The sequence below is a fragment of the Rhinolophus sinicus genome, linkage group LG16 (genome assembly GCF_036562045.2).
Source record: "Rhinolophus sinicus isolate RSC01 linkage group LG16, ASM3656204v1, whole genome shotgun sequence".
Lineage (NCBI taxonomy): Eukaryota > Metazoa > Chordata > Mammalia > Chiroptera > Rhinolophidae > Rhinolophus > Rhinolophus sinicus.
The window spans coordinates 32,954,469-32,982,082 of NC_133765.1; the positions used below are offsets into that span (position 1 = coordinate 32,954,469).

The window sequence follows — 27,614 nt, forward strand, 5'->3', positions numbered from 1 at the left end:
TTCTAAGAACTCTATGGTTATTAACTTTGTTCTTTCTCCCTCACAACCCTAGGACGTAGGTGTAATTATTATCCAATTTTACAGATTTTGAAACAGGCACAGAGAGGTCAAGTAAGTTGCCTAAGGTCAAACAGCTAATAACTGGCAGAGGGAGGATTCAAACCCAGGTTGACTCCGGTGTCTGTGCTTTTCACTCCCTAGCAGCTTTCTGTGTGCCAGGCATTACATTAAACCCTTTCCCTGCATTATATCTCAGTCCATCCTCAAAACAACACGGAAAGATCTGTAGTGTCTTTATTCCCATTTAACAGATAGGGAAAATGAGGCTCTAAGTGACTAAGAGAAGCTCCTCCACACCAACCTGAGCAATGGAACACCCGAGAAAGTGACACTGTACCAACTCCTCGATGCCGGTCTTCGGGCTGGGCAGAGGAGTCAGCTGCCTGAGGGCTTGTATGCTGAGTGCCCCTCCCAGGACCAGGAGCTGGCAGATGGGGACCCTCTTTTTTAAAAATCACAAAGCCATGACAACATATTCCCAACATTATTGGTCTTTTTTTTTCCCTTCTCCCTTCCAGCTCAGGCAACTCACAAGCCAATGAATCAATACTGAATGGCCCTATAAATAAATAAGCACATCAGTCAACTCAGTAATAAAATGAAAGGATGAAAAATATGGAAATCAGCGACATTTGTGTAAGCCCAGTTATTGTTTACTTTAATATTGCCTTCTGTGCTTACGCGGTTCCAAAGAGACAGATTTAAAGTAATGTGGCGCGTGGCGGATGACAGACCGAAAACGCATCTCTGCCAGTGGGCTCCGAGAAAGGGCCAATCCTTCCAGGGTCCCACCTGAATCCAGGGGGAGACCGAGAAGAACCCCCTGAAGACAGAACATTTCAGAAATGGCCTCCCCTTCTGCTCTCCTGCCTCGGTGTAGTTCCACTCTTTTCCTAGCCGACCTCCTGCACCAGCTGGACAAGTGGACGGTTCAGAATCCTCATCACAAAGCAAGCCGAGAGGAAACATGGGGGAGGTCCTGCCCCATCCCAGGGCTCCAGGAAGGCAGGACAGCTCAGCTGCTGCCAAAGAGGGCCCCATGGGTGGGCAGGAAAGAATTCAAACAATGTGGATTTTACACTCAGAGTGGGGGCTGCTAGTGAGGATTTCAGGAGAGGCTGGTACCTGTTTGGACTTATCTGCAAGGCCGCCTTAGATAGTCACAGCAGAGCGGAATGCCAGGGAGAGAAAGGTTACTGAGCACAAACCTCCAACAATGAGAAACTGGCCTGGAAGGTGAGCTGGTTTGTTCAAGGTCACAGATATTATATGTAGAAGAGCCTGTGTAAGGCTGGGTGACATCTGGGGCGAGGGAAATTTCTTGGGATCAGACACTGGAACCCCATGAAACACAACACAGAAGCCAAGCTTCTCATGACACCATTGCCTGATCTGGAGGAAATGGGGCCCAGCAGTGTTTCCCAAACCTCCAGAGGCTGCTGGGCTCCTCGGGCCACTCCAGGTGGGACAGGAGAGGGAGCTGGGTTTGGGATATGCCACGGGCCTTGGGTCTTACCTCAGCTTGGAAGCTTTTTAATACAGGAGCCACCATCTCTCTGATTTCCTGAAAAAGAGATCAGCGAAGAGTTCACTACAATGCCAGCTGGGACACCCCATGGCCCCTGCTTGCAGCTCACTGCGGTCCCCCCAAGTAAGCCTTTCCCAAATGTTTCCCGTGTGACCTGTGCTCAATGGAATTTGTAAGGGTTCCTCATATCTACACCAACACACACACACACACACACACACACACACACACACACACACACGGGGACACAGCAAGTCCACAGTCTTTGGAGCCTTTAATATAATGCACAATGGGAATTTCTCAAAGAGGGACAGAGGAAGCAGCATTCCCCAAGTGGATGTGATTATGGAATGCTCTTTGATGCAAAGACCTGTGGGACTGGTGGTCCATCATGGGATGCTCTTCGGAGCAGGGCCTGGCGAGGTGACCCCAGTTCTCCACACTCAGGGTCCTGTCACCGAAGTCCCTTCGTGAAAACCTACTGACTCTTAGGCAGTGCACAGGGCCGTCTCCCTCGGACGGCCATCGCTGCTTCCCCACCCAGAGTTTTAGCAACGTCACTCTGTACTCGTCTTTCCTTCCTCACGAGAACGTGCTGTTTCTGGGGACTTGGCTGGGTCACCCCTTGGGGTGCCCAGCTCAGAGGGGGCTCTATACATGTCTGATGAACTCGATGGCACGGGGCTGTCTTCAGAGGGAGCCTCCTATTTCTGGACCCTAATTTCCTGCCTTTCACAAGTGGCCTTGAGGTCACAGCACCAGAGCTCCCCTGGTGGACCAGGTGAGTTCTCCCCAGCACGCAAGAGAGGCTATTAGAACCAAGTATCCCGAGACCCCAACTCTAAATGCTCTAGCTTCCTCTGAGACCCACTGGTGACGCCCCCAACCACTGTCAGCCACGGCTCAATGGAAATCCCCGTGGGAGGAAGAGCTGTGGGGGGCTCAAGAGTGTGGCAGGGAGGGAGCAGCAGAGAGAAGCGGACAGGAAGATGGGGCAGAAGCATACATATGTTCAGGTAAAGAACAAGGTGGTGTTGCTTCTGCCATGAAAAGATCCCTCTTCTGGATCCTGGGGTCCTTTCCTCACTGACTGTGCCTCAGGGCTTCTCAGAGCCACTGATATATGATGCATGTTGGGGATCTTCAGGAGGGACAATGGGGAACCCAGTGGATCTGGTCCCAAGGAACCACAGACACATGCACGCAGCACTGGGAAAGGCAACACGAAAACCTAGGTTGTAGGTTGTGAACTCAAATATGGGCAGAGGCCAGGCAAAGTGGACATGAGGGTGGCAGGCTGGGAGGTCCTGTGGCAAATCTCTGGGGAAACACGAGTCTAATGGGGTGGCAGCTGCTCAGCTCTGTCTGGTGACTGTCACGTGGGCATGGAGCCTCTGTGTGGCCAGATTTAGCAAACAGACTCAAAGACACCGGACATCCAGATTTTTGGATGAAATCTTCTAAGATGATAAACATTGGCAACTTGCTGTAAAATTTACAAGACTTTACACACCAAATAAAACATTCGGGCCGGAAAGCTTTGGTTCAGGTTCAGGAAATGTCAGTGCCAGCCCCCTGAATACACAGGGACAGAGGCTGAGGCTCCGAGCAGGGCAGGCTTGCTTGAGGTCCTGCAGGATTGAGTGGCACAGCTGGCACTTGAGGCAGGTCACAGACTCCCCAAACCGACTCATCTCATAACCCCTCATTCAAGTGAGTTTAGGGGGTTCAAACTGAGGCTCCATGGGAGGGGGCAGCAGGATTTCGGGCCAATGCCCCTCTGCTTACCCCTTGGGGGAAGATGAGCAAAGGCACAGGCAGGAAGTGAGCTGGGCACCAGCCAGACGATGTTCTTAAATAAAGCCTTGGCATGGCTCTCCCCCCATCAGGAGAGACGAGTTCCAAAAATGAGAATTTTCAGAGGCACGACTATAATAGGAATGGAAACTTATTCCTCCTAATTACATAATTGCATAATTATGCAGTATTAGAATTATGTAAGCCCAACTCGAGGCTTAAAACCTGGCCTGGATTTCCCTCCTCACCTGGGGGTTCCCATGTGGCCTGGGGGAAGGACAAGATGAGGGGCTGTGAAGATCAGGGGCCCTTTCAGCTCTGCTTCCAAGACTGGAGAGTCAGAGGAAACGCTTCAGAGGTACTCATTCTGGGCAGAAAAATCAGTTTAAAGACCAAGCTGTTCTCTGTTCTGGGAGGGAAGGCAAGGTTACTTAGTGTCCCCATTCTTAGCTCCCGGAGTCAAACCAAGGACTTTCTGAAGCCACAACATATGCAACACGCTCAGATCTGAGATTCCTACCCCTCTCTGAGCACCACCGGCCCCGGCTCTCTAACCTAAGATCTCTCCCAGACTCACTCCATGGACAAGTTCTAGCTAGATCCTGCTTGTCTCGCTGGCCTTGAAGAACCAAAGATGTTTATGACTTGTGTGAGGAGGATTTCACATCTAGGAGACTGACCCCTCTGCTCATGTGGCCCAATTTTGGGGTAGGCCTGCCTCTTCTCCATCTTTTCATGGACCCCTCCTCCATCACCGAGATGGCATCAGGACCCCTGGATGATTCCAACAGGCAGAGTGGAATCAACATCTCCAGGCTGGATACCTCCAGAATGAGGGATCCCGCCCAGCCTCCTCCAAGATCCAGGCCACCTGGGCAGGTTTGGACAGAGAGCTTAACTAAACTCTGCTGACCACACAAGCACAGTTGGCTTTCGGGGTGGTCGGGGTCTGTGTCCCATAATAGCTCTGATATGCCACATCCCTGCCAATATTATAGGAAATCAGACGGCTTTATTTTTCCTATTTGTGTTTACTTTATCATTAAAAAATATTGAGAGGCAAAACAGCCAGCCTCTCAACAGATAGAGGAGGGAAAGGAATTCACACATTCGCCCCTGTAAAGAACAGAAACAAGTCCTTTCAAGTCTGTTCCCCTGGGGGGGCCCTTACACTGCTTAGGGCTGGTCATTATCTGGACCACCCTCATGGCAGCTGGGAAAAACAAAGCTGGTGGCTGGAGTTGTCCGGAAGGAGGTGGAGGGGGAGAACGAGGCACGTATATGGGGGTGGGTAGGAGGCAGTTTCAGAGAAGGAGGGAAGGACGGACAGGAGGGGGTGTCAGGAGGGGGTGGCGGGAGCTGTCATCTCCCAGACGCCAATGGAAAAGCAAAATAACATCAACAACTCTAGACAGATTACTTTTGCCATGAAGGCCAAGCATTTGACTTAGGTATGAATGTGGGGAGACAAGGGATGTTTTACAGAACCCTCAAAAACAATGCCTTCAGTGGCGAAGCGTCCTGCCCTCACTTCAGACAGCATGTCTGAGCACCACGGTACCAAGAGACCCCGAAAGGCTGGGGGCTGTAATTTTTCTTTGGGGCTAATTAGCTTCTTTCTTGTTAGTCACTTATGTCTACAGTTTTCAAAATATAGTTTGAACAGAGAAAAATCTGCATTCGTACTGAGTTAATTCTATCACAGCAAATATACTGTACCTCAGGTACATTTTTCTTAAATTCCCGACGGAGTTCAATTAAATGTTTATGAGAATGTTCACTCTCCTCCTGCCGCGCAGACAGCTCGGAAGCGACGGAATTAAGCTCCTTCTGGAACAATAAAAAAAAAAGAGAGAGAGAGAGAGAGAAAAGATTTTTCCCCCCTCCTTTTCCTTTTTAATCATCGCACAAAACAGCATTCCGAACAAGTTTTCTTAACTTACAAAGCTGAGAAAAGACAGGATATTGACTCCTAGCACGAATGAATAATTTACGAAACTGGGGATGCAACCCAAAAAAATCCAGGACAGCTCTTTTCTTGCTGGTCGGAAGTCAGGCCAGATCAATAGTCTCCCATAAAGTTGGGTGGAGTTGTTTTTTTCCTCTCTTCCCCACCTCCTGCCCCACCTCTTAAATTTCCAAAGGAGTGATGGCATAAGCTTGTCAGTAACTGTAGAAAACATCTCCAAACCGTGTCAAAATAGTAAAGTGTGGCATATTGTATGGGCATATTATAGTATAAGAAAGTGCTGTCGACAGCTTTCATATATCAGAGGTGGGAACTGTTCCAACTATGACTTACTTACATTTAAGGGTTCATAAATACGCCTTTTAAGATATAGATGGCTTTTTAATTTCACTAGATTTTGGAAAAATGAAGGTGCCAATAAGAAGCAAGCTGACCTTTTGTGTATCCTGCAGTAAATCATTTAAGGTTCACTTCAAGTATAAGAAATATTTCATTGAAGACTCCTGGATTCAGAAGAAATGGATTAGATGGTGCCTGGCCTGCGTATGTGCCACGAAGGCCTCAGAGCAGATTTGCACAGGACATACCATGGAGGGGAAAAAAAGAGAGTGAGGGATGGCGGGGGGCAATCCAACTCACACACGCCACAGACAATGTCTGCTGGTTGTACATGTATATTTGATCACCCCTCTTGTAGCTTTCTTCACTTTGACGGTGATAGTTTTACAAGAGGAGTACAATTCACCATGAATTGTCATGGATTTAATTTGCATAATTCAAGAAATGCTCTGTTTATGTGGTCTGCTGCTTTCTTGCACCATCCCGAGATGGGCTTTTTTTCTGGACCATAGCTCGAGGAGCATTTCTGTATTTATCACCCGATTATATCTGCAGCAATCAAGCCCTATAATTTCCTAAATCCGGTGATGCAATAAATTTCTGCAATCAGATTTATTAAAAACACACACGCAGATGCGAGAGTGTATTTCTAGGGTGAACTCTTTAATCTAACATATGTATGATGAGGCTCGGCCCCGTGTTGAAAGACCCCATTTGTCATCGCTAATACGCATTCATCTTGCACACACAATGAAACACTTTTACCGTTAGATAATGAAATAAAAGTACTATTAACCCGCTGCAAATCCTTTTCCCTCCAAGAGACGAAATGCATGGTAATTGTCTTATATCATGTCTGAGAGTCGGTAAATCTGCTCAATAGCAGTTCACCACAGCACCATAAACCTCATACCCATCGAAGGCTGGAGAGCCTACCCCAAACCCAGGGTAAGTGTGTCTGCCTATGGAGCCTTTGGGAGAAACTGGGGAGGGTATTTCTATTTTTGGAGCAATGTCTAACCTCTTTGCAGGATCATAAGACTAGAAGGGAGAAGGGAGAGGTATAAAGACAGTGATTAAAATCGAGGGGCATGGGATTCAGAGTGCATTGCTCTCCAAGGTGCTGAAATCAATTCCAGGCCACAGCAGCGGGTACGCGAACTTGAGGGCTTGGGGGCCTAGGGTCCAAATGCCCCATGGAATTTTGAGCCAGGGAGGAACCAGGTGTTGTGAGTGAGAGAGAAGGAGAGAGAGAGAGAGAGAGAGAGAGAGAGAGAGAGAGAGAGAGAGAGAGAGAGAGAGAGAGAAACAGTTTCTAACAGTCTATCAAGATAACAGAAGAAAACAGGGTGACTTCTGGTTTTTCACCATTTAAAAATGTCATAGTTTCCAATAGAGAAACCACAACCAAAACCCCGCGTGACTGGGAGGAGATCTGTATTTGCAGCAATAGGACTAATCCAAGGTAGACGAACACCAAACAGGTGGTGCAGCCAGGTGGACAGAACCTCACCAGGCAGGAGAGAAGTAACTCTCCAGGGAGTGTCATGGTCAATTTAAGTTGTGGCTGAGAGCTCACAGTTGGTCTTAGTTTTTCTTGTCTATCTTGAAGACAAAAACGTGATTTTCACATTGCTGCAGGACAATCAGAACGGGACTTGAGATGACATAACTTGGTTTTGGATTGTCATGTATCTGACACTATGTTCTTATCTCTGGGACACTGCCCCTCCTTGCACCACAGCAACCAGTATACCTGGTGAGGGCTGGACGTGGACTCCTCATTGAAAACAGCCAACCCAGACTCTGAACTCTCAGAGCAGGATAAGTTCAACTGCCTGATGTGTTGTACCAGACAATTATGCCACACGACTACACTAGCTCCCTCCACCCAAACCTCCCAGGCTGCTGGCGGGAGCAAATCTGTCTTCCGCGTCCACACTGCAGACAGAACAGAGACAAGATCAGGCCAGGGAATCAGCAGGGCCCCAGCCCTGGCCCCACACAAGCCCAGCTCTCGGCGTCCTTCCTGTTCAGCCCTAGAGAAGCAGATGATGTGAATGGTGTCCATGTCCTTCTCGGCTTTGCCTAAATAAGCTCATCCTTCAACCTTCAATTCTCGCCACATTTCTGTGGTAAGCTTGCCAACAACAACAATAACGAGTCTAACTACCATTTATTGGGGACTCACATGGACCAGGCGAGCTAAGCTCCTCGCATACATCATCTCATATAACAAACATTAACACGTCTGTTAGGTGAGTCAAGCAGGGACTAGGAAAGAAATTAGTCAATTCTAATAATTCAGGTGTGGCTTATCTCCTTTTCGGATTATACAGGCAAAACTGTCATGCTTTTCATAGGGCTTCTGCTCCACTTCCCCACTAGCTGGGGACGTACAGGGAGCTTATTTTAAATGCTGTAAATGTGAGAAGCATCAAGGACAGTACCAAGTGTTCAATAAATGGTGGCCGATATTAATCTTATATATTTAGACAAACAGAGCTCAGAAAACACCCCACTAGATCAGTGATTCTAAGAGTTTTAGATTTCACAGGTCAGTAAAATATCTCAAAAAAATAAATAAATAAAAATAAAAATAGGAGGACTGACAGGTATTGCCAAGTTTCACTCCATCAAGCAAAGGCATTAAAAACCATTCTCTCCCACCTCAAAGATAGGATATTTGAACATCAACGAAGGCAAGTGGGCCAATGACAGAATCGACAAGCCTTTAAAAATAAACACATTTAAAATTAAAAAAGCTCATGGCACTATATTTATTTTGAAGGAATGGAAAAAACTCTCCTGGACATAAACCAGACTGATCTGGACTTTTAGAAATGAGTGTCTGAACCGGAGCACAGACACAGCTAGCAGGGCCTCTCCTTTGATGATCAAGCAGAACTCAGGATCCTCTCGCACCCCGGCCCCCAGCCCCCAGCCCGCGGGGGCCATGATCAACACGGCCCCAGACTTTGGGCCAGGCCTGTCGGGGTGGAGACTCATCTGATTAACTGGCCATCAGCAGCAGACAGACAGCCCGGAGCCCGGCGCAGACCATTCAAATAATGATCATCATAAACAGCCCATTTGCAACTAAAAAGAAATAATTTTAATGAGCTTGAAGCAGATGATAGATGCAGCTGAGGCTCGGGCCAGTGCTCAGAGAGAAAGGAAGCCGGGGTTGAGCTGTACCCAGGGCCGGGAGCAGCAGGAAGAAGCTGAGGCGGCGAGGAAGGGCCCTTCTGATGGGACAGACAGCTGTCTGCTCAGCCCTCAGAAGTGCCCACTGCCCAGACAATGCCCCCAGCTCTCTAGGGTCTGCCATCATCAGCACGCTGGGCACCCTGGGAATCAAGATCTCCAAGCTCTCAGTCTCAGAACGTATGAGCTAGAAGGAACCTTTGGGTTGGCCAGTCCATCACCGACCAAACTTCAACTGCACACACAGCCCTCCGTGTACATGGTGCCATATGGATATTGCACATGAATTTCCAGTTACTTAACCTTTATCTTCAAATGGACTCCTAGTTCTTTCTTTTTGATTGAGACCTGCAGAGCTTTAAGTTCAAAATTCTGTTTTAAGATAGACTTTTTACACCGTTATAACCACTGCCTGGATTGAAATACGGAATGTTCATGTACCTGGCCCCCCGCTGGCTCCCTCGTGCCCCTTCTAGTGAGTAGCACCCAAAAGTAACCATTATTCTGACCCTATGCATCAAAGATAAATTTTGCCTGTTCTTGACCTTTATATAATGATCCCCTCTTTTTAAAACCTACATAAGTGCATTTGAAAAGGAAACCTTTTTATGACTAGAGAATCCTAAGCCATAAACAGCTGGTAGCTGTTAAAATACAAGTACAATGAACACAAAGCATTGCTGTCTGTCTTTGTTATAAAAGGGGTTGGTTAGCAGGTGCTAGAGAGTTGTCGAAGGTGGTATAGTACCAAACAGACGTTCGTCTTGTTAGAAGAAGAAGGAATGGGGGAGCACTAAGAAGGGTTACCCGCTCCTTCAGACATGAGTCAGTCCGTTCTGGAGCCAGGCCTACTTACTGCTAAAAGTCATCTCACGTCCCTTCAGTGGGTGCTGTATGCCTCACGCTTTAGCAAACACTCATTGAATCTGATTCTCCCATGTTAAAGATGAGGAAACAGGCACAGACAGTGTAGGCTACCTGTCCAAGCCACACAGCTGGTTAAGAGGTTGGATTTCCTCAGAGGGGAGGGTGGGCCTTGGCTGGGGAAGGAAAACTGTTGGTTATTTACGGGGAGGCAAATTAAACATTCTCATGGATCTCCAACCAGGAGGGATTGGGACTCTTACAAGAATACTTAGTTTTGCTTGAAATTTAATACCTGATCCCCAAGTGTCAACTATGTGCCAAGCTTTGAGGCAGATGCTGTGTCCTTATAGGGGAGACACACATAAGACACAATCTGAATTGTGTCTCTGCAGGTCAGTTCCCTCAACATATGCTCACGCTCGTCTCAGCTCTGAAGGCACCTCCACACTCACACATGTCCCGCTAATACCAATTCTGAGAAGGGACATTCTAACAAGGGTGCAGCAACTGCTGGGGATGAGGGCTGTGGAAGCAAGGACCTCGTGTTTCCATTCTTTGAAGGGATTTCACGAAGGAAAACAAACTTCCTCAGCACATCCTTCCCCCACTCAAAGCCCACCTATTGCTCTTCACTACCCTACAACAACCTCCACACTCCCAACCTAAGTGTCACTGGTCCCTGCCAGCTTCTCCCTTCCTCGCTTTTCCTTGTTTCCTCCCCAACCAAACAGAATTCCTTGTAGGAATCCAAATGCACTGGTGTCTCCCAACTCCCTGGCTCCACAGACTTCATCCCTCAGCCCAGAGGATCTCATTCTGTATTTGCTGATCTCAGTCATCCTATTGCCTTGGCTTAAATGTCCCCTCCTCCAGGGAGGCTTCCTGGACCCTCCCCTCCAAGTCTGGGCATCTCCTTTGTGTCCCTGTGAACCATTTTGATATTTGCCCTCAGACTTTATTTTTTAAATCCCTAGAAACTTTTCTTCAAATGAAATCTTACACAGAAGTTTCTTATAGAAAACAAGAGCTCACAGCTAACATTTTGAGTGCCTATTAGTATATATATGTATATGTTAATGTTTATGGAGTATACTAAGCACTTTATGAACATTATTTCCTGTAAGGCTATGTGGGCGAAGTGACAGCTGAAATTCCAGGCCAGGTCTGGAAAAGCAGGACAAACAGCGATTATGACTCCTAACGGTCACCAGCTCCCCCACACACAGAGAGCACTCTGCTTTCCCTTTACTGCGACCAGAGGTGTTGGACCCTCATCCACCCACTCGTCCGTCCGTCCGTCCAGCCATCCATCCACCCACGATCTCTGGTGTGCTAGACATTAAAGGGGATGGCAATTATGAATCTGATACAGCTGTATGCTCCAAAAGCTCAGAAACCAAAACACACAAGTTAGGGCATAAATAATTCTGGTAAAAGGGGACCATGGCCATCATGTTGAGACATCATCTCCAGTGCCTGGAGGAGTGTGAAACCCTAATATATCTCCTATATTGCCTTTAAGTGGGTATGAAAACTGATGGGGCAAGGGAGAGAGACAGAGGTTTACCTCCCTCTTCTAATTAAATCATTGTGTGGTTCCCAACTTGGGCAGAGCCTGCCAGTACCCAGTAAGGAGTTACCCAGGCTGGAAGTCCTTTATCCAACATCTACCCAATCACCTAATCAGCTATCCATTTATCTACTCATTCAATCATCCATCCACCTGTCCAACGAGCCACCCATTTACCTAACTGACCATTCATCTTCCAGCTAATCATCCATTCATCCACTGATCATCCGACAGCCAACTATCCAATCACTCACCCAGACATCAATCATCCATCCATCCATCCATCCATCCATCCATCCATCCATCCATCCACCCCCATCCACCCCCATCCAATCACCCATCCAACAAATTCCTGAGTCCCAATTCTGTGCCAGGACAGTGAGAGGTACTGGTTTATAGAAACCAACCAACACAGTCCTTGAACTTGAGGGATTCACGGTGCAGGGGAAAAGACAGACAGGTCCATTCTAACACTGTGTGCCTAAGCACAATATGAAAAATATAAATAAAATATAAAAGGAACACAGACAGCAAGGTGATTAGGGGAAAGGGCCACCAAGGTGGGAACATCTGATCTGCGACCCACAGGATGAGTGTGTCAGATAAAGAAGCCAGGCATTCCAGGCAGAGGGAATGGGATCACTGCCTCTAACTGGTCTTCCTGTTCGCGTCTTTCCTTTCCTTCTCCTTAACATGTCTCTCAATCACACACACCATGTATTTCCCTTACTTATTTTATATACTAGAATGAGAACTCCATGACAGCAAGGCAGACATTTTGGTCTTTTCCTCCTTACTATATACTCAGTGCCGAGAACAGTTCCTGATACGTAGTAGGGACTGTAGAAATGTTTGTTGGTGAAATGAATGAATGAATGAATAAGTGAATGCTATGTATCAGACACCGTGAGAGAGCCTGATGTGTCTGGGGATAATGACATGGTTCAGGGACCTCAGATCTTGGTCTAAATTCTGGCTTTGATACCGCACTAGGAGCATGACCTTGCACAAACGACTCAGCCTCAGTTTCTGTATCTGTAAATGGAAATAAAAACTTGTGCCCATTGGGTAATGAAGTGGATTCCATGAGAGCCAGATTGGAAAGCAGCTCAAGTACTTGGCACCGATCTAGGATCCTCAGTGTTCACTCTCCAATGGCACGTCAGTCCGTTGGGGCGGGGGCTGTGCTTGTCCTGTTCACAGCTACAGCTGTTCTAACTCAATGCCAGGTACCTAGGAGGCACGCAATAAACATTTATGAATGACTGTTAATGGATATAAGCGTAAGTCCTTTGTGTCAGGAGCAAGCTGGGGCTCCCTTTGTAGGAGCCAAATCTCCCATTCTACGCAACATCTCGGGTCCATGGAGCCACTCAGGGCTTTGTCATCAGCATCCCAGACAAACATGGAGGAGGAGGGTTTCAGGGGATGCTGTGGGGCATGGTGAGTGTTGCCGTCAGAGGCCAGCTCTGGGAGGGGGTCGGGGGTGACCTGGGATGGAGGGTACATGCTGGTCTGCCACGAGCAAGGAGACAACACAAGATGGATGGTTCCGCAGCTCACTGAGATGGATAACTGAGCCGCGCTGAGAGACAGCCTGGGTTACCAGAGCCATCCATCACTCCCTGCACCGTATGTAAATTTCAGATGCCAAGATGTACTGGGCCAATTATCAGAGGCTCAGGCAAGGGGCGGTGCCTATGAGAAACAGTCCCAGCCAAGCTGGTTTTACCGCATTCCATCAGCGGGGCCAGGGTGACAGACAGTTCACGCTTGGGTCAAAGAGCTCAACCTTGAGGCCTGGCTGTGTGGGTAAGGCTGCCAATAACTTCTCACAAACTTCGTATAATAACTGTCCCGTCAAGGGCTTATCATATATACTTGGTTCATGCTAACTGGCACATGAAAGTTCATTTCATTCTCCCAACAACACTTGGACTGCAGTGGATACTCTAGAAACACCCTAGGATGCAGGTCAGGTGCCATTTCACACTGGTGCCTATAGAGACAAAGCCACTCGCCAAGGTCACAGAGGAGAAGTGCCATCATGGGGGCTTGAACCTACATCGTTCTGGGTTCCTTCCTCCAGATATGGATGGGGCAGCCTTTCCCTGAACCATCTGTCCTCAACAAGGGCGCATGCAGCCTGAAGACCAGGAGCATGGCTGGGCCTGGTTAGTCCATCTGTCTGTCTACCCATCCACCCACCCGCTTCCTCATTCACTCAGCTATTATCTCAGCGCCGACAACACCGCCAGCAGAAACCCGACTCAGGCCCTGCCCACACGGAACAGCTAGTCACACACTAAAGCTGCAGCCCATCAAGCCCTCCTTGCAGCTCCCACAGCTCTGGCTTCCTGAAAACCCAGGCGGCAATGTGCTTTCAGTTGGCGGCAGGCCACAAGCCAGCACTGGGCAGGCAGAGCGGGTTCGAGTCCTGATGCCCACGTTTCTTGGTTCTGTGAGCTTGGGCGGACCCTTGGCCTCTGCACTGAGCATTCACCGTTGTTAAATGGCATCATGGCGTCCCGTCCCTCTTGGCAGTGCCAGAAGGATGACAGACCTGTGGCGACAGGGGTCCAGGCTGCAGGAAGTGCCTGGCAGGGCCGGGAGCTCTGGGTCCAAGGCTGGCACTGGGGCTGCGGCTACTGCCAGCCCTGAGGTCCAGGGCTGCACTGGGTGCTGACAGGAGCCATCAGCACATCCTGTCAGCTCGATCCAACCATTTCTCATCCTGTCTACTGCTGCTGCCCTGGGCTGGACCACTGCCACCGCTAGCCTGAGTGACCACAGGAACTCCTCACTGGCTTCCCTGATGCCACCCTCACCCTCCTACAGTCCCTTCCCCACCCAACAGCCACAGGGATCTTGTTAAATCTAAGTCACAGCTTGTCCTTCTCTGCTCAAAACCCTTCAATGGTTCCCACGTGACTCAGCGTCAAGGCCAAGGGCTCCCATCGCATCAAAGCCCCATGTGATTGATCTCTGGCCTCACTTCCTTCTACTCCCCTCTCACTCACTCTCCTCCAGCCGCACAGGGTCCTTGCTGGCTCCTGAGCACAGCAAGCACTTCCATGCCGCAGGGCCTTTGCACCGGCCACTCCCTCTGCCCGAAATGCTGGGTTTTCCAGAATGCCATGTGGGTTTGCCCCTTGCTTCCTCTGGGTCTTGTCTCTTATATTACCTTCTCCCTGAGGCCTGTCCCACTATCCTGTGTAAAACAGCAAGCACCTCCTCCCCACTACACGTGACCCTCTCGCCGCTTACTTCTCTCCACGGTACTTGTCATCAACATGTTTACGTATAATAGTTACTCCTCTATTTGTTTATTGTATGTTCTGCTGCCCACCTCGCTCCCATGTCAGCTCCAGAAGGACACGGAGTTTGTCTCTGGGTCAAAGTCCCATCTCCGATGACCAGCACTTATTTGCCGAATGAATGAACGTGTGAACAAATGAACAAATGAAAGATGGGCTGGACAATCTTGTGCCCCAAACCCCAACCCTGCAATTGCCCCCCACTTACTTGCCCCACCTCCAGGGCCCTCCTCCACCCCCAAGCATCAGGCAGGACAACAGTCCTACTCCTGCTGCAGAGGGACCTGGAGGCGGCTGTCCTTGGGAGAGGATGCCAATCAAACACCTAATTATCTTGCCGTAACTGGGAGCAACATCCGATCACTTCCTCTTGCCCTTGATTAGTGCTTTATATTCTGGAATTCTCAGAATGTAAAACCTCATGGCACCAAGAAAATAAAGTAGCCCCCACTTTGGCAGGTGTGGGGTGAGGGGTAGGGGACCCTTCATGCCCCCACTTAGGGTGAACACATTTGGTCCAGCTGGGTGAGTGGATGGGCAACTACTCTCTGTGCTCCTCACTTCCTGGTAAAAAGTGGGAGGGAAAGGGAAGCATATCAAATAACCCTTCCTTCCTTCCCCCTACCCCCTCTCCCTCTCCCTCTCCTGCCCTCTCCCTCCTCCTCCTCTCTCCCCCCCAGTGTTTACTGAGCACCTCCTTTGTGCCAGGCAATTGCTAGGGGCCACAGCATGATGACTCATCACATCACAGCATCCGAGTCGCTTCATGCTTTGGCCCATCTCATTTCCTAACTTCTTCTGCATGTGGGCAAAGCAAGTCTCAGAGAGATGAAGTCACCCATCCAAGAGTACAGGCGGCAAAAGCAGAGCTAGGTCCATTCTTCTCCAAACCACTGTACCATCTCCAATTTGCCATTTTCAACATCTTTTCTTAAATTCACTTCTCTGAGCAACCTCTTTTTTGAGGTGGCGGGTATTGGGAGTGGGAAGAAGGTCTGGGGGAACCTCAGAAAGCTCTGGAAAAATTCACTGGGGTACAGAGCTCAGAGGGTGACCAATGCACAATCCAGACGGGGAAGGAAGCATTCATTGAGCACCTGCTATGTGCTAGGTGGGTTTCTAGGAGCCTCGAGCAGCTCAGCGGTGGGAGACGTGCAGGTGTTGCTCTGAGTGAAGCACGCTGGGAGCGAGCTGCAGCTCACAGCACGTGGGCGCAGGCTTCTGGGGAAGGCGTGGAGGGTGGGACCCTGGGCGATGCTGGGCACCAGCTGACCACCTGGATGCATACCGGGGACTCCATGGCGACTGGGGTCCGAAAGCCGTGAGACCAAGCGACTGGGAGCCCAGCACGTCAGTAAACAGTCTCCTGGGCTGTCCAGGTGCAGGTCATTTCCCACTAGGCCGCGCAGGATCCTAACATACCATCTTCCACTTCCAGAGAATAAAGAACGGGGTGGGGGGGGGATGGGAGAGGAAGAGCAAAACCAACTTTTTTTTGAACATCATTCTTTTTATCTACCCATCTTTCATTAAAATGCTTATCATCAACATTAAAGTGAAATTCCCACGGAGCTGGCTTTACTGAAACCGCACCTGGGGCTGCCTTCTCGGCGAGTAAATAAAGCGATGGACGCGGATGTTTGCACGGACCAGGCACTGACCCCACCCGGGCAGTTCAGCGACGAGACTTAGACCCTCGCTGTGCAGGGGTGACCTCTCCTTTCCCCAAACCACAGAAAAGCCCTTTCCACGACGACACAGACAAGACCTTTCTCTCCGAATGCCCTCTCCCCAGACCTGAGGAGACATTAATCTGCATTTTTGAGGCGTGACCGACTTTCCGCCCACCTACAGACACACAGACAGTCTGTACAGAACTGGGCTTTTCCTGTATTTATTGACTAAGAGAAAACTCAAGAACGCCAGAGGGACAGGGGACCCCTCGCCCTCCTCCTTTCTTTCTGCGGAGCCTAAAGGGGCCCAGGACAGAGGACGCTCATTTTCCCAGCCGCGGACCTCGGCGAAGGCTTGAGTAGGGGCTGGGTTTGAATCCTGCCTCTGCCACTCTCCAGCCAGGAGACCAATGCTAACATCCGGGCTTCCATGCCCTGATCAGCAAAACGCGGGTCATGCTTGGTGAGCAGCCTTTCAGCCGGAGCGATGGCGGCTGGACATCAAGCTGAGCTACCTGGAAACAGCACCGAGCAGCAGGACAGAAGGGCTGGGACTCCAGCCGCCATACAGCACTGGGTTTGACTCTGACCAGGCGAGTCACTGCCTAGTGTCACCTCTCTGAGCCTGGTGTCCCCACCTGTATGTAGCATGAGGATAATACTACTAAGTGAATCCCAGCCACATCTCACTCTTAACTATCTCTGACTGTCCAGAAATAATAACCGCCCCTGTCAGCGCCTTGTCCAAGCGACCGGCGTCCCTCGCCTGGGCTATTTCCAGAGCCGCCTCCTTGCTTTCCGGGCTCCCACCCTTACCTGCTATAGTTACATTTTCACACGGCAGCTGGAGTGAGCTGTTTAAAATGTGAATTAGCGCTCGTCTCTGCCTGGCCTGCAACTTTCCATAATGTATTTGCCATGGTCCTAGATTAAAGTCCAGACTACTCACTGTGGCCTACAGGGTCAGCACGGCTAGTCTTCAGTTTTTTGGGGGTGGGGGAATCTTTCCCCAACTCTGTGCACAAGGCTTCTAGTCTTTCAACGCACCAGACTCTTTCACATTTCGGGGTGAGAATCCCTTCCCTTCCCTGCAACTCTGGCACCTTCTTAGTGGGGTCCCCCTGCTCCCACTCCCCCTAAACTCTAAAGTAGATCCACCCCCTCCGTGCTCTGTTTTCGCAGAGCAGTCATCTGTCATTTGCAAAGCTAAACTTATTTGCATATGTACGTCAGCCTCCTCTCAGAGACTAAAAGCTCCAGGATGGCAGGACTCGGGTGTTTTGTTTTCTGCATTCCCAGCACCTAGGCCTGTGCGTGGTGTGGAGTCAAACCTTAGCAGACATGTTTTTTGAGTGAGTATCCACCTCACAGAGTTTCTTTGCATATCATATGAACATAATGAACATGAGAAGATTTTGATGACTATGAAATGCTTCCCACAAATAAAAATAATTCCCTAAGAATGGAAATAGCTTCCTTTGGGGCCGAGAGGTGGTGAAGAAAGAGTGAGAAGAACAAGGAAGAAAAGGGAGAGGAAAGCAAGGGGGGCAGAAAACCCGAAAACTCGGCGTTAATGATACGGAAGTAGTGTGTCCCCCAAACAAACAGGCCTGGTGGGCACGTCGCTGCCTAGCGCTTCCCGATGTCCTAAGGCCAGGAGGATCGCTTGGCTGTGAAGCCAGTCACATTTTCGGGCCATAGTTTTCACTGTGGAAACCTGCAGGGCCCCTCAGGAGGGTGTGGTTGGGGCTGGTGGTGGGAGGTGGGTCTGGCACGGCCGCCCAGCCAAAGCTCATCCATTCCTCACCACCTCGGGGGCCTGCACTGCAGCCACGTTCACTCTGAGATGAGGCACTTGTTCAAGGAGCGGGAAGCCATCTCTGCTCTCGCACAAAGCAGGCCACTGCTGGCTCCGAACCTGGTGCTGCTTTCAAACCACACACACTTTCTGATTATTCTTTCAAAGAACCCGCATGCTGTTTACATCCTGCTAATCGACAAGCCAATGGCATCCATCCATCCATCCATCCATCCATCCATCCATCCATCCATCCATCCAACAAGCATCTGAGAGCCTACTCTGTGCCAGGTGTTATCCCAGGATGGATATCCGTCCGTCCGTCCGTCTGTCCGTCCGTCCATCCATATCCATCCAACAAGCATCTGAGAGTCTAGTCCGTGCCAGGTGTTATCCCAGGAGCTGGGCATCCAGCAGTGGAGCACAGACAAGGTTACTGCCTGTGAAGTGTTGACAGTCTAGCGCCTGAGCTTTCACAGACGAGGAGGTGGAGTCAAAGGTTACATGGCGTTTACACAGCCCTGGGGATTGGGCAGAATAGCAACAACAGTAAAGATAACAACAGAAGCTGATACTTTTCTGCATGCACTAAGTGACAGACACTGTGCTGCTACAGGATTTATAGTCATTTTTCTCTGAGCCTTACAACAGTCCGTTGAGAGTGATGTTATGACTCCATTTTTCAGATGAGGAAACTGAGGCTCAGAGAGGACAGGTCACCTGTTCCAGGTCACAGACTTGGTAATTGACAGGGCTGGGATTTCAACCTGGGTTTCCTGGCTCCAGAGCCCAGCCATGCTCTTTTCCTGGCCTTGCAGCCTACCTCGACCTAAATCCCCAGTGCAACTTCTGGCACTTTCCTCGCCATCCTGAGGCACTGTGTACTATCTAGACGTGATATTCCAGGGCACGTGCAGACTTGTAACCCCCAAGCCGCACGCTTACCCTAGCTATCGCTGATCAAAAGAGCTGAACTCTGATCAATCCTCAGAAAGGTTCAACAAGTACATACTGAGCATGTACCATCCAATATGGTAACCATTTGTCTCGTGAGGTATTTAAATTTAGTACATCTCAATTCATTTAAATTAAATACAATTACAAATCCAGTTCCTCAGTCTCACAAGCCATATTTCAAGTGCTTAATAAACTCAGGTGCTAGTGGCTACTGGATCGGACCGTTCATATATACATCATTTACATTACCACAGAAAGTTCTATCGGACAGCGCTGTTTTAGACCATCTAAGACGTGTGGCTTTGTCCCATGAGTCCCATGCCCCCCCACCTGCCATTCATCTCTTCAAGCTACAACAGCTCCCAGAATTTCCAGACCAATCCTTGACTGAAACCAGGGGACAAAAATGCATGCTGAAATCTCGAGAAGACACGATTAAGTGCTGGCGAGGCTGTGGAGAAACTAGAGCGCCCACATGCACACTGCTCATGGGGATGCAAAATGGCGCAGCCACTGCGGAAGACAGTGTGGCAGTTTCTTAAAAAGTTACATAAATTTGCCTTCCGACCCAGCAATTCCACTCCCCTACCCAAGAAAATGGAATATATAGGTTCACACAAAGATCTGTACGTGCAAGTTCATAGCAGCACTATTCACAACTGCCAAAAAAAGCGGAAACACTCCAAATGTCCATTAACTGATGAATGAACAAAATGTGATCTCTCTATATAACGTAATATTATTTAGCAATAAAAAAGAACCAAAATACTCAGACCTGTTACAACATGGATAAACTTTGGAAGCATAATACCAAATGAAAGACGCAGACACAAAAGACCACATACTGCATGATCCTATTTATATGAAATAACCAGAAAAGGCAAATCTGTAAACATAGAAAGTAGATTTGTGGTGTCTTGGGACTAGGAGTGGAATCAGGAAGTAACTGTAAATGGGCATAAAAGATCTTTTTGGGGGTGATCAAAATGTTCTAAAGCTGGATTGTGCTGACGGCTGTATTCATACAGCGCCGTAAATACTAAAAAACAGAGAACTGTACATGTACAGCAGGTGCATTTTCTCGTATGTAAATCATACCTCAATAAAGGTATTTTAAAAATCTCAAAAGAAATCAGGAGGCAGGGAAAGCTATGCTCAGCTGCCACTTGTACTCCATAAAGCTCGTGCTAGCTTTCACGTGCGTCCCCATTGTCTTTGTACTGGACCATCACGACACTAACAAGGGTTTATGGACAAATCACTGGGTGGCAGGCTCCATGGTCAGCTTTGTACCTGAAATGGTCACTAGTATCCCCATGTCAAAGATGGCAAAACTGAGGGCTCAGAGAAGGTACTTCCCTGGCTTAAGGACACAGTGTGGTAGAACCAAGGTTCAAGCCCACGTCTCTCTGCCCCGCCGCTCACACAGCATGGGATTCTGCATCCAGCTCTTCCAGAGATGCTAGTGAACGCGTGGCAGAACAAATTTCATTCTGTGCCCTTGAAACCCTGAGCTGGTGGCTGTGCCCATCCCTTGTGTCACCTGACACCCTGCTGACCGGGACCCATGGGGTCAGTTTCAGATGATTTCTATTCTAAAGCAGTATTTTGTGTGCTTCTTTTCTCTCTTTCTTTTTTTTCCCCCTAGGGGTTTATAAACTCTGTCTTTTCTGTATCAGGTTGAAACTTAGAATACAGGTTGTCAGCCAACATGCCAGGCATTTTTCTAAAAATAACCCAAATTGGTTAAGCCATTTTTAAGCGATAGAACAGTCAAGGGAGAGAAAAAAGTTGTTGGGTGGGAGGAGGGAGGAATTTTAAAGGTGGTTTCAGACAGTTTTTTTTGAACGGCTTAAAACTAAATATAAAAATGGTCTTGTCTGGATGTGATGGAGAAAGACCAGTGGCTGCAGGTACTGGCCCTGGGGCGGTATGTGGCTTTCTCTGGTAAGCTGGGCCTCCGACTGGCTACTCTGGGCGGGCATTTCAACACCCGTGTGTGGGTCTCCAGACCATCTCATGGAGGGGTGGGCAGGAGAGGACAGAGTGGGAGAAGAGTAGGGGAGCAGGCAGAGAATGAGACTTTCTTTAGGAGTTGGGGGGACAGGGAAAGGGAGGACACAAACGGTAGACATAACCAAGTTTGGATTTGCTGCTCTCTCTCGGGGCAGAGGATGATCTGCCCCATTGAAGCCAAACTCTCATTTGAAGGTACATTCATTCAAATGTGCTTTAAGCATCTACCTCGGAGAACTACGCTGACCTGTTCCCAGCAGACCTCACGGGCTTATAGATAAGGGCCGGGGCCTGGCAGGTGACATCCAAGGGTGGGGCACGGAGAATGGAGACAAGTGTCCCCTTGAAAGGGGGCAGCAAACTCAATTCTGGCTGATCAGTGCCACAGAGGATGACGGGCCCAGGGGGTCGGAGGGTCTGATTCTACAGAAAAGTCCAAACCCAGATTTTTAATTTGAAAATCTCCCAATTTTTAATTGCTGGCAACAAATTCAGAAAAAATGTAATGATGCAGTCTGTGCCAAACAAAACAGATTTACTGGGGGATGTGGACCCTGGGCTGCCAGTTTGCAAACTCTAGTCTAGCCTGTTAATTATATTGGGATGGAGGGAACAGTAATTGTGGCTTTCATTTACAGTGCGCTCATGATGTACCTGGCCCTGGGCTAACACAACCCTCTGAGGTGGGCACTGTTATAATTCCCTTTTCATAGAGGAGGAGGACATCGAGGCACAGAGAGGGTAAGTCACTGGCCCAAGGTCACACAGCTGACAAGGCAGGGCTGGATTCAAGCCAGCAGTCTGGCTCCAGGGCCTTGCTTTAACCACGAGGTGATTGCAAGCAAGGTGGCCACTGGTGCCACATGTCTATGCTGTTCTGTGGGATCAGAGACCCCAGGAGATACGGGGCTCCCTAACATCCAGATTCACGACCCCCCCTTTTATAAACCTGGTACCCGGAGAGGTTGGAGAGGAGTCCAGGACGGAGAACAACATCCAGACGCCGGCTTGTCTCACTGTCCGCTCCATCCTGGCACTGCCCCAGGCCCAGCTGCCCAGAGGTTCTTCAGGAGGCTCTGTGCTGCTTCCCAGGTGGGCACCCCCCCCCCCCCGAATTGTGCTTGCTGCCCGCTGGAGCCAGCTTCCCCTATTGCCCCACGCGAAGACGGGGGCAGAGCTGACTGCCCTCCACCCAGATGAGGTCGCCAGGCGGCTGGCGTGCCACCCCCCACACCAGTTCCTTCCTCCCAGGATCCCAAACCAAGAGTCTGTCACAGCACAACGCTCATTACCATCCCTCCTTTTGCCAGCAGATGTGCGGCCAGTACAATAGCAGGGGAGAAAATAGAAAGAAATTTCAGAATTTATTCTCCAAAGATATTCAAATGAGTTAATCAAGGGGCTTATTATTGCTTCTCTATTCCCCCCAACAGCTATCCATGAGGATAATTGATCAGCTGCTAATAACTGATTACACTTCACAAGTGTTTTCTTATGCCCATTACCAGCATGTTTAAAGACATTTTGTAAAGTTCTAATTATTTCAGATTGTTCTGCTGTAAAAAAAACAACACCTTGGAACAGTTAGTCTGTGGCTGTGTCGGGGGCTCCTGGCCTGGTCAAAGCTTATTGGGAGGCAAAAATCCCATACCCCCCCCAACTTTCGGCCCTCCTCCCTCTCTAACCCATTCTCCACACGGCCATCAAGACGCTGCCTCCCAACTGCCATCCCTTACAGACAGGCCAGATCCACACTCCTTAGCACACACTTCATTCATTCATTCATTCACTCAGTCACTCACTCATTCACTCACTCACTCCTTCTTTCCTTCACTCACTCATTCACTTTTTCCATTTAACACAGCACAAACTTTTGCTGTCTCAGGACCCTCCGATATACTTCCAAATGTTTGAGGACCCCAAAGAGCTTCGTCTACATAGATTGTATCGATTGACATTTACCATGTTCAGCATTAAAACTGAGAAAAACTTAAAGCACAAGAATACGCGACAGACAGAAGAGCTGGCTCTCTCTCCCCCAACTCCCCCACTCTCCACCCCCCAGAACAACCATTCAGAGAAGCACACAGTTCATAAGGGTACGGCCTGCCGAATCGCCGCAGCAGAACACACCCATGAATCAGCACTGAGACCAAGAAACACGCGATTCCCAGCCATCCAGAGCAGCCCTTGTACCCCGTCCAGTGCCCCCCAAGATATAACCACTCTCCTGACTTCTAACTGCACAGGTTCGTTTCCTGTTCTCGTCCCTCATAGAAACGAAATTATCGAGTGTGTACTCTTTTGCATCTGGCTTCTTTTGCTCGACATCCCATTTGTAAGATTTATCAATACAGTTGTTGTAGTCCATTCATGCTCGTGGCTGTGCTGTAATATTCCACTGGGTGAATATATAGCACATTTATTTATCTCTTCTCCTGTTAATGGGCATTTGGGTTGTTTCCAGGTTGGGGCTATTATGAATAGTGCTCCGACGAGCATTCCAGACCAGTGTGTCTCAAAGTTTAATGTACTCATGAATCACTTGGAGATCTTGTTACGATACGGACCCCAATAGGGTAGGTCTGAGGTGGGTCCTGAGTTCTTGCATTTCTCGCAGGGTCTCAGATGAACATAGCTGATGCTGCCAGCCCTTGACTATACTTTGAACAGCGAGGCTCTATTTTGGTGCACATGGTTCTCTGGAGTATGTACCCAGCAGTGGGTTTGTTGGGGTCATAGGGCCGTATGTGTGTTGCCTTCGGAGATACTGCCAAGTAGTTTTCCCTGATATCAGTTGATACCTCCACGGGTGGTGTGTGAGAGTGCCAGTTGCTCTGCATCCTCGCCAACACTTGGTATTATCTGTCTTTCATGTTAGCCATTCTGGTGGGTATGGGGTGGGGGAGTCCCATTTTACCCGTCATAACCAACTCAGAGGCTGTCACTGGAAAGATCGTCCTTCAGCTTCTTGCTCACTACACACTCACACTCTTGTCATTGACCTTCCAAAGAGGGGCGTCTCCCCACATCCATGGTGGACATTCGTCCACCTCCCCACCCCCTTCCCCACGACCCAAGCTACTCAAACTAGGGCATCCCCTTAAGCATGATATTCCTGACATCTTTCCACCTCCAGTGGTTTTTGACCGCTAGATTAGTTCATCTTTCCTGGACATCCAGAGTCTATCTAATAATGCCTGGCAGTATTCGCAGGTCCACAGATCCCTGTACCTCCCAAAGCCTCACGTGGAAGATAGTGGATGCCAGGCCTGCAGCCTGGAGGAGTGAAGGCTAAAAAGAGGCAAGTGGGCTGCCGTGTCCGTGTGCAACTGATTTAATTCTCCATCTGCTTAAGAACCTTCACCCTTGCACTAACTGCGTCCCCACAGCCCAATGCTCCGGCTTTTAATCTGGTGTGTTGTGAGAGAATGTGAGCTGGAACTTTCCAGAAGCTACATGACGTGGGATAATGTCATTACTCTGACTACTAATGGAGTGTGTGCTTGTCCACAGTTCTCGGGACTCTGTCCACACCTTGCCATCTGCATTGCCACCAAGCCCCCACTGTCAGGCGCTGGGACTGGTGCAGTAACCAGTCATGCATCTTGCTGCTGCTCCTACCTCCCAACAATGAGTTCTGCCACAGCACCTAAGGGGGCTTTCACTACATGAACCAGACACCATCATGCCCAGGCCAGAACCTCTTCAGTGACTTCCCACTGCTCTTGAAGCTGCCGTCTCTGATTCTGCCCAGGGCTGCGAGCTGGGCGTGCCCTGGCCTTGCCTCCTCTCTGCTGGCGATCACGCTTCCTGCTGTCTGTGCTCCCACCACTCTGATTTTCATTGGTCAAGCATTTGACTACCTCAGGGCCTTTCCATCTGCTGTTGCCCTTGCCTGGGTCTCTCTTCCCCTAGATTTTCCTGTAATTGCTCCTTTAGCCCTTCTCTGACCCTCAGGCCTAAATGGGAGCCTGTGTGACTTCCTTCAGAGCGTCCCAACACCCCGCTGTTTGCTTGCTTCTTGCTATCTCCCGTGCTCTAAGCTGACGGCAGGACCTGTGTCCGTCTTGTTCACTTTGTCGCTGGTCTGCAACAGCACCTGGCACACACAATGCCTGCCTCCTTGGGCAGAAAGAAGGGAAAGAGCCGGCCCTTCTTCCCACTGCTTTTCCTCCAATATGCCGTCATCCTCTTCCTCGTCTGCCATTCCTCACCTATTCTTTATTTCTGAGGTGGATACTTCGTGTTAGTAATGTATTTACTGAGGTAGAACATCCATTCAGAGAAGTACACACAGTAGGTGCTCAATAAATACTTACTGAAGGAACAAGGCACGAGGTGGGCTAAAGCGCCCAGAGACATATTCGCAAAGCATTCCCAGGCCCTTTCTGGTGCTCAGTTGTCATTGATTTTAGTGGCTGTGCCACAGTCTGGCCAGGCCACTTAAGTTTTAGACAAATATGCCCTTGAGGGACGTAAGAAAATGAGACAGAAAGGCCAAGTTTAAAAACAGAGTGACTCAGTGAAAATATCTGATTGATGGCTTTTAGGTTGTGGGGTGCCTGGCAGCCATGCCTGCCCAGTATTCGGTGGGACCTGAGCCAGGGGGCAGCTCAGCTATGGGAGGTGGGGGTGATGTGGCCAAGGGGGGGGTTCAGTTAAGTGCCTGGGGTTCACCTGGGCCTCCCGAGAAGGACTGGAAATGGCTTTCAGAGGCCCAGCCTCCCCGGGGGGCTCAGCCCTGGAAGTGGTAGGCCGTCTTAGAGGGTGGGACAAAAACTTCTATACGTAATTTGTTATCTTTCTCTGGCTAGCGTTTTCTCTATGAAACGGTTCATTAGGAAGTGTGACATGGGTGAAATCTTTGAATATGTCCTTTGAGAAACTGTCCCAACTCTGGAGACCCCTTGACACTTTCCACCAAAAAGGGAAGGAACATGTGTTTGTTGAGCTCTCTACAAACTCGGCACTGTTCCCACAGGTCAGCTTACTTCTTAACCACTATTTGTGTGCCAAGTCCTGTGCTAAAGGCTTTACACATATTATGCATTTATCATTATTAACCGCAGCTGTCACTGTTATTAACCCCATTTTACAAATGCATAAACTGAGGCGTAGAGAGGCCTGGTATAGTGCCAGAAATGGGCAGAATTGGATAATGAATCTGGGCCTACGTATACCTGACCCCACCTTGTCAATATCTATCTGTCCTGTCCACCTGCCTCAAAGAAACTGTGAAAATGGACTGATTCCCTCACGGCAGGTGAGGAAACTGTTAAGACTCTGGGGGCTAATTTGAAGGGGCTCCCACGGGCAAGAGGTGGGATGGTTTGAGTATCAAAAAGGAAAAGGAATGGTAATGGATTAAAATCCATTAAAGAGGTTTAAATCCACGAGTTCATAATGATACCAAAAAAATCCCCAAACCCTTTCATTTGTCACTTGGGAGGACGCTGGGGAACCACCTCATTGCTTTGAAATCTGGTTTAAAAAAAAAAGGAAAGAATCAATCTGGGCACCCCATGTAGGGCTCTGGGCCCAGCAATGCCATAAACAGAACCTCCTCTCGGCCTCACAGCTGGTAACAATAACCATTAATAACCATGGGTAGCACACGGAACAGATTATTGGTTTATGTGCACAATTTCACTGACACCTGTCACCACCCCATAATGTCATCATTTTATAGACGAGAAAACTGAGGCATAGTTTTCTATGCTTAAGGTCAGCAGCCAGTAAGTAACAGAGCCAGTATTTGCTTCTAAATCTGATCCTGAGAATCCAGGCTCTTCCATTTATACCAGTTTTTTTTAAATAGCAGAATTTTTACACTGCTAAAGTAATATATGCATATGATAAAAACTGCAACAGCACAGAAAGCTTTAACATTAAAATGTCTTCTTTCTCCGGAGTTGCCCAATAATGTTTGAAAGGACATTATTCTGTGTCCTTTCAAAGATATTCCACTCATATTCAGGCAAATAAGTAAGCATAATCCTTCTCTCTTTGGTTTGTTTTTCTCAGATACAGCACGTTCCATCCCATGTCCTGCAACGTGCCATTTTCACTGAATTTATCTTGTCTGCTCCTTTTATCAGTACATAAAGAGCATCTGTCTTCTTTTTATAGCTGCAGAGTATTCTTCTATGTGGAGGTACCTTATTTTATTTTATGTATCTGATCCCTTGCTCATGGACACTTAGGTTATTTCCAATCCCTAACTAATAGACACTTAGGCTATTCCCAGTCTTGGTATTACTATCAATGCTGCACATTCATTTTGGTGCCCCTGTATAGATGTATCTAAAAGATAAGTTCTTAGATGAAGAAAGGCCGAGTCCCAAGGCAGGCACATTAGTAAATGTGACAGATGCTGCTTGCTTGCCCTCCAAAGGGACTGCATTGATTGCCACTCCCACCAGCCACACGAGGGATTGCCTCTCCCCACATCCATGCCTCAACTACCAGCCACACTTTCATGAGCGGGTCACGAAAGCAGGGATGTGAAAGGGG

General features: G+C 48.8%; 1 protein-coding gene across 7 annotated transcripts in view; it reads right to left on the minus strand.

The window, feature by feature from the left end:
• Positions 1–27,614, minus strand: part of CUX2 (cut like homeobox 2) — a 231,180-nt gene that overhangs the window by 84,476 nt on the left and 119,090 nt on the right. For 3 of the 7 annotated variants that reach the window (XM_074321130.1, XM_074321128.1, XM_074321134.1), the window contains exons 2-3: positions 5,105–5,215; positions 1,577–1,624 (exon numbers count right to left, since the gene is read on the minus strand). The exons of 1 other annotated variant lie outside the window; for it this stretch is intronic. In XM_074321130.1, the coding sequence (XP_074177231.1) occupies positions 1,577–1,624; positions 5,105–5,215 (159 nt within the window). The remainder of the gene's footprint in view (positions 1–1,576; positions 1,625–5,104; positions 5,216–27,614) is intronic. 3 more of the 7 variants (XM_074321129.1, XM_074321135.1, XM_074321131.1) reach the window with 2 other exon arrangements.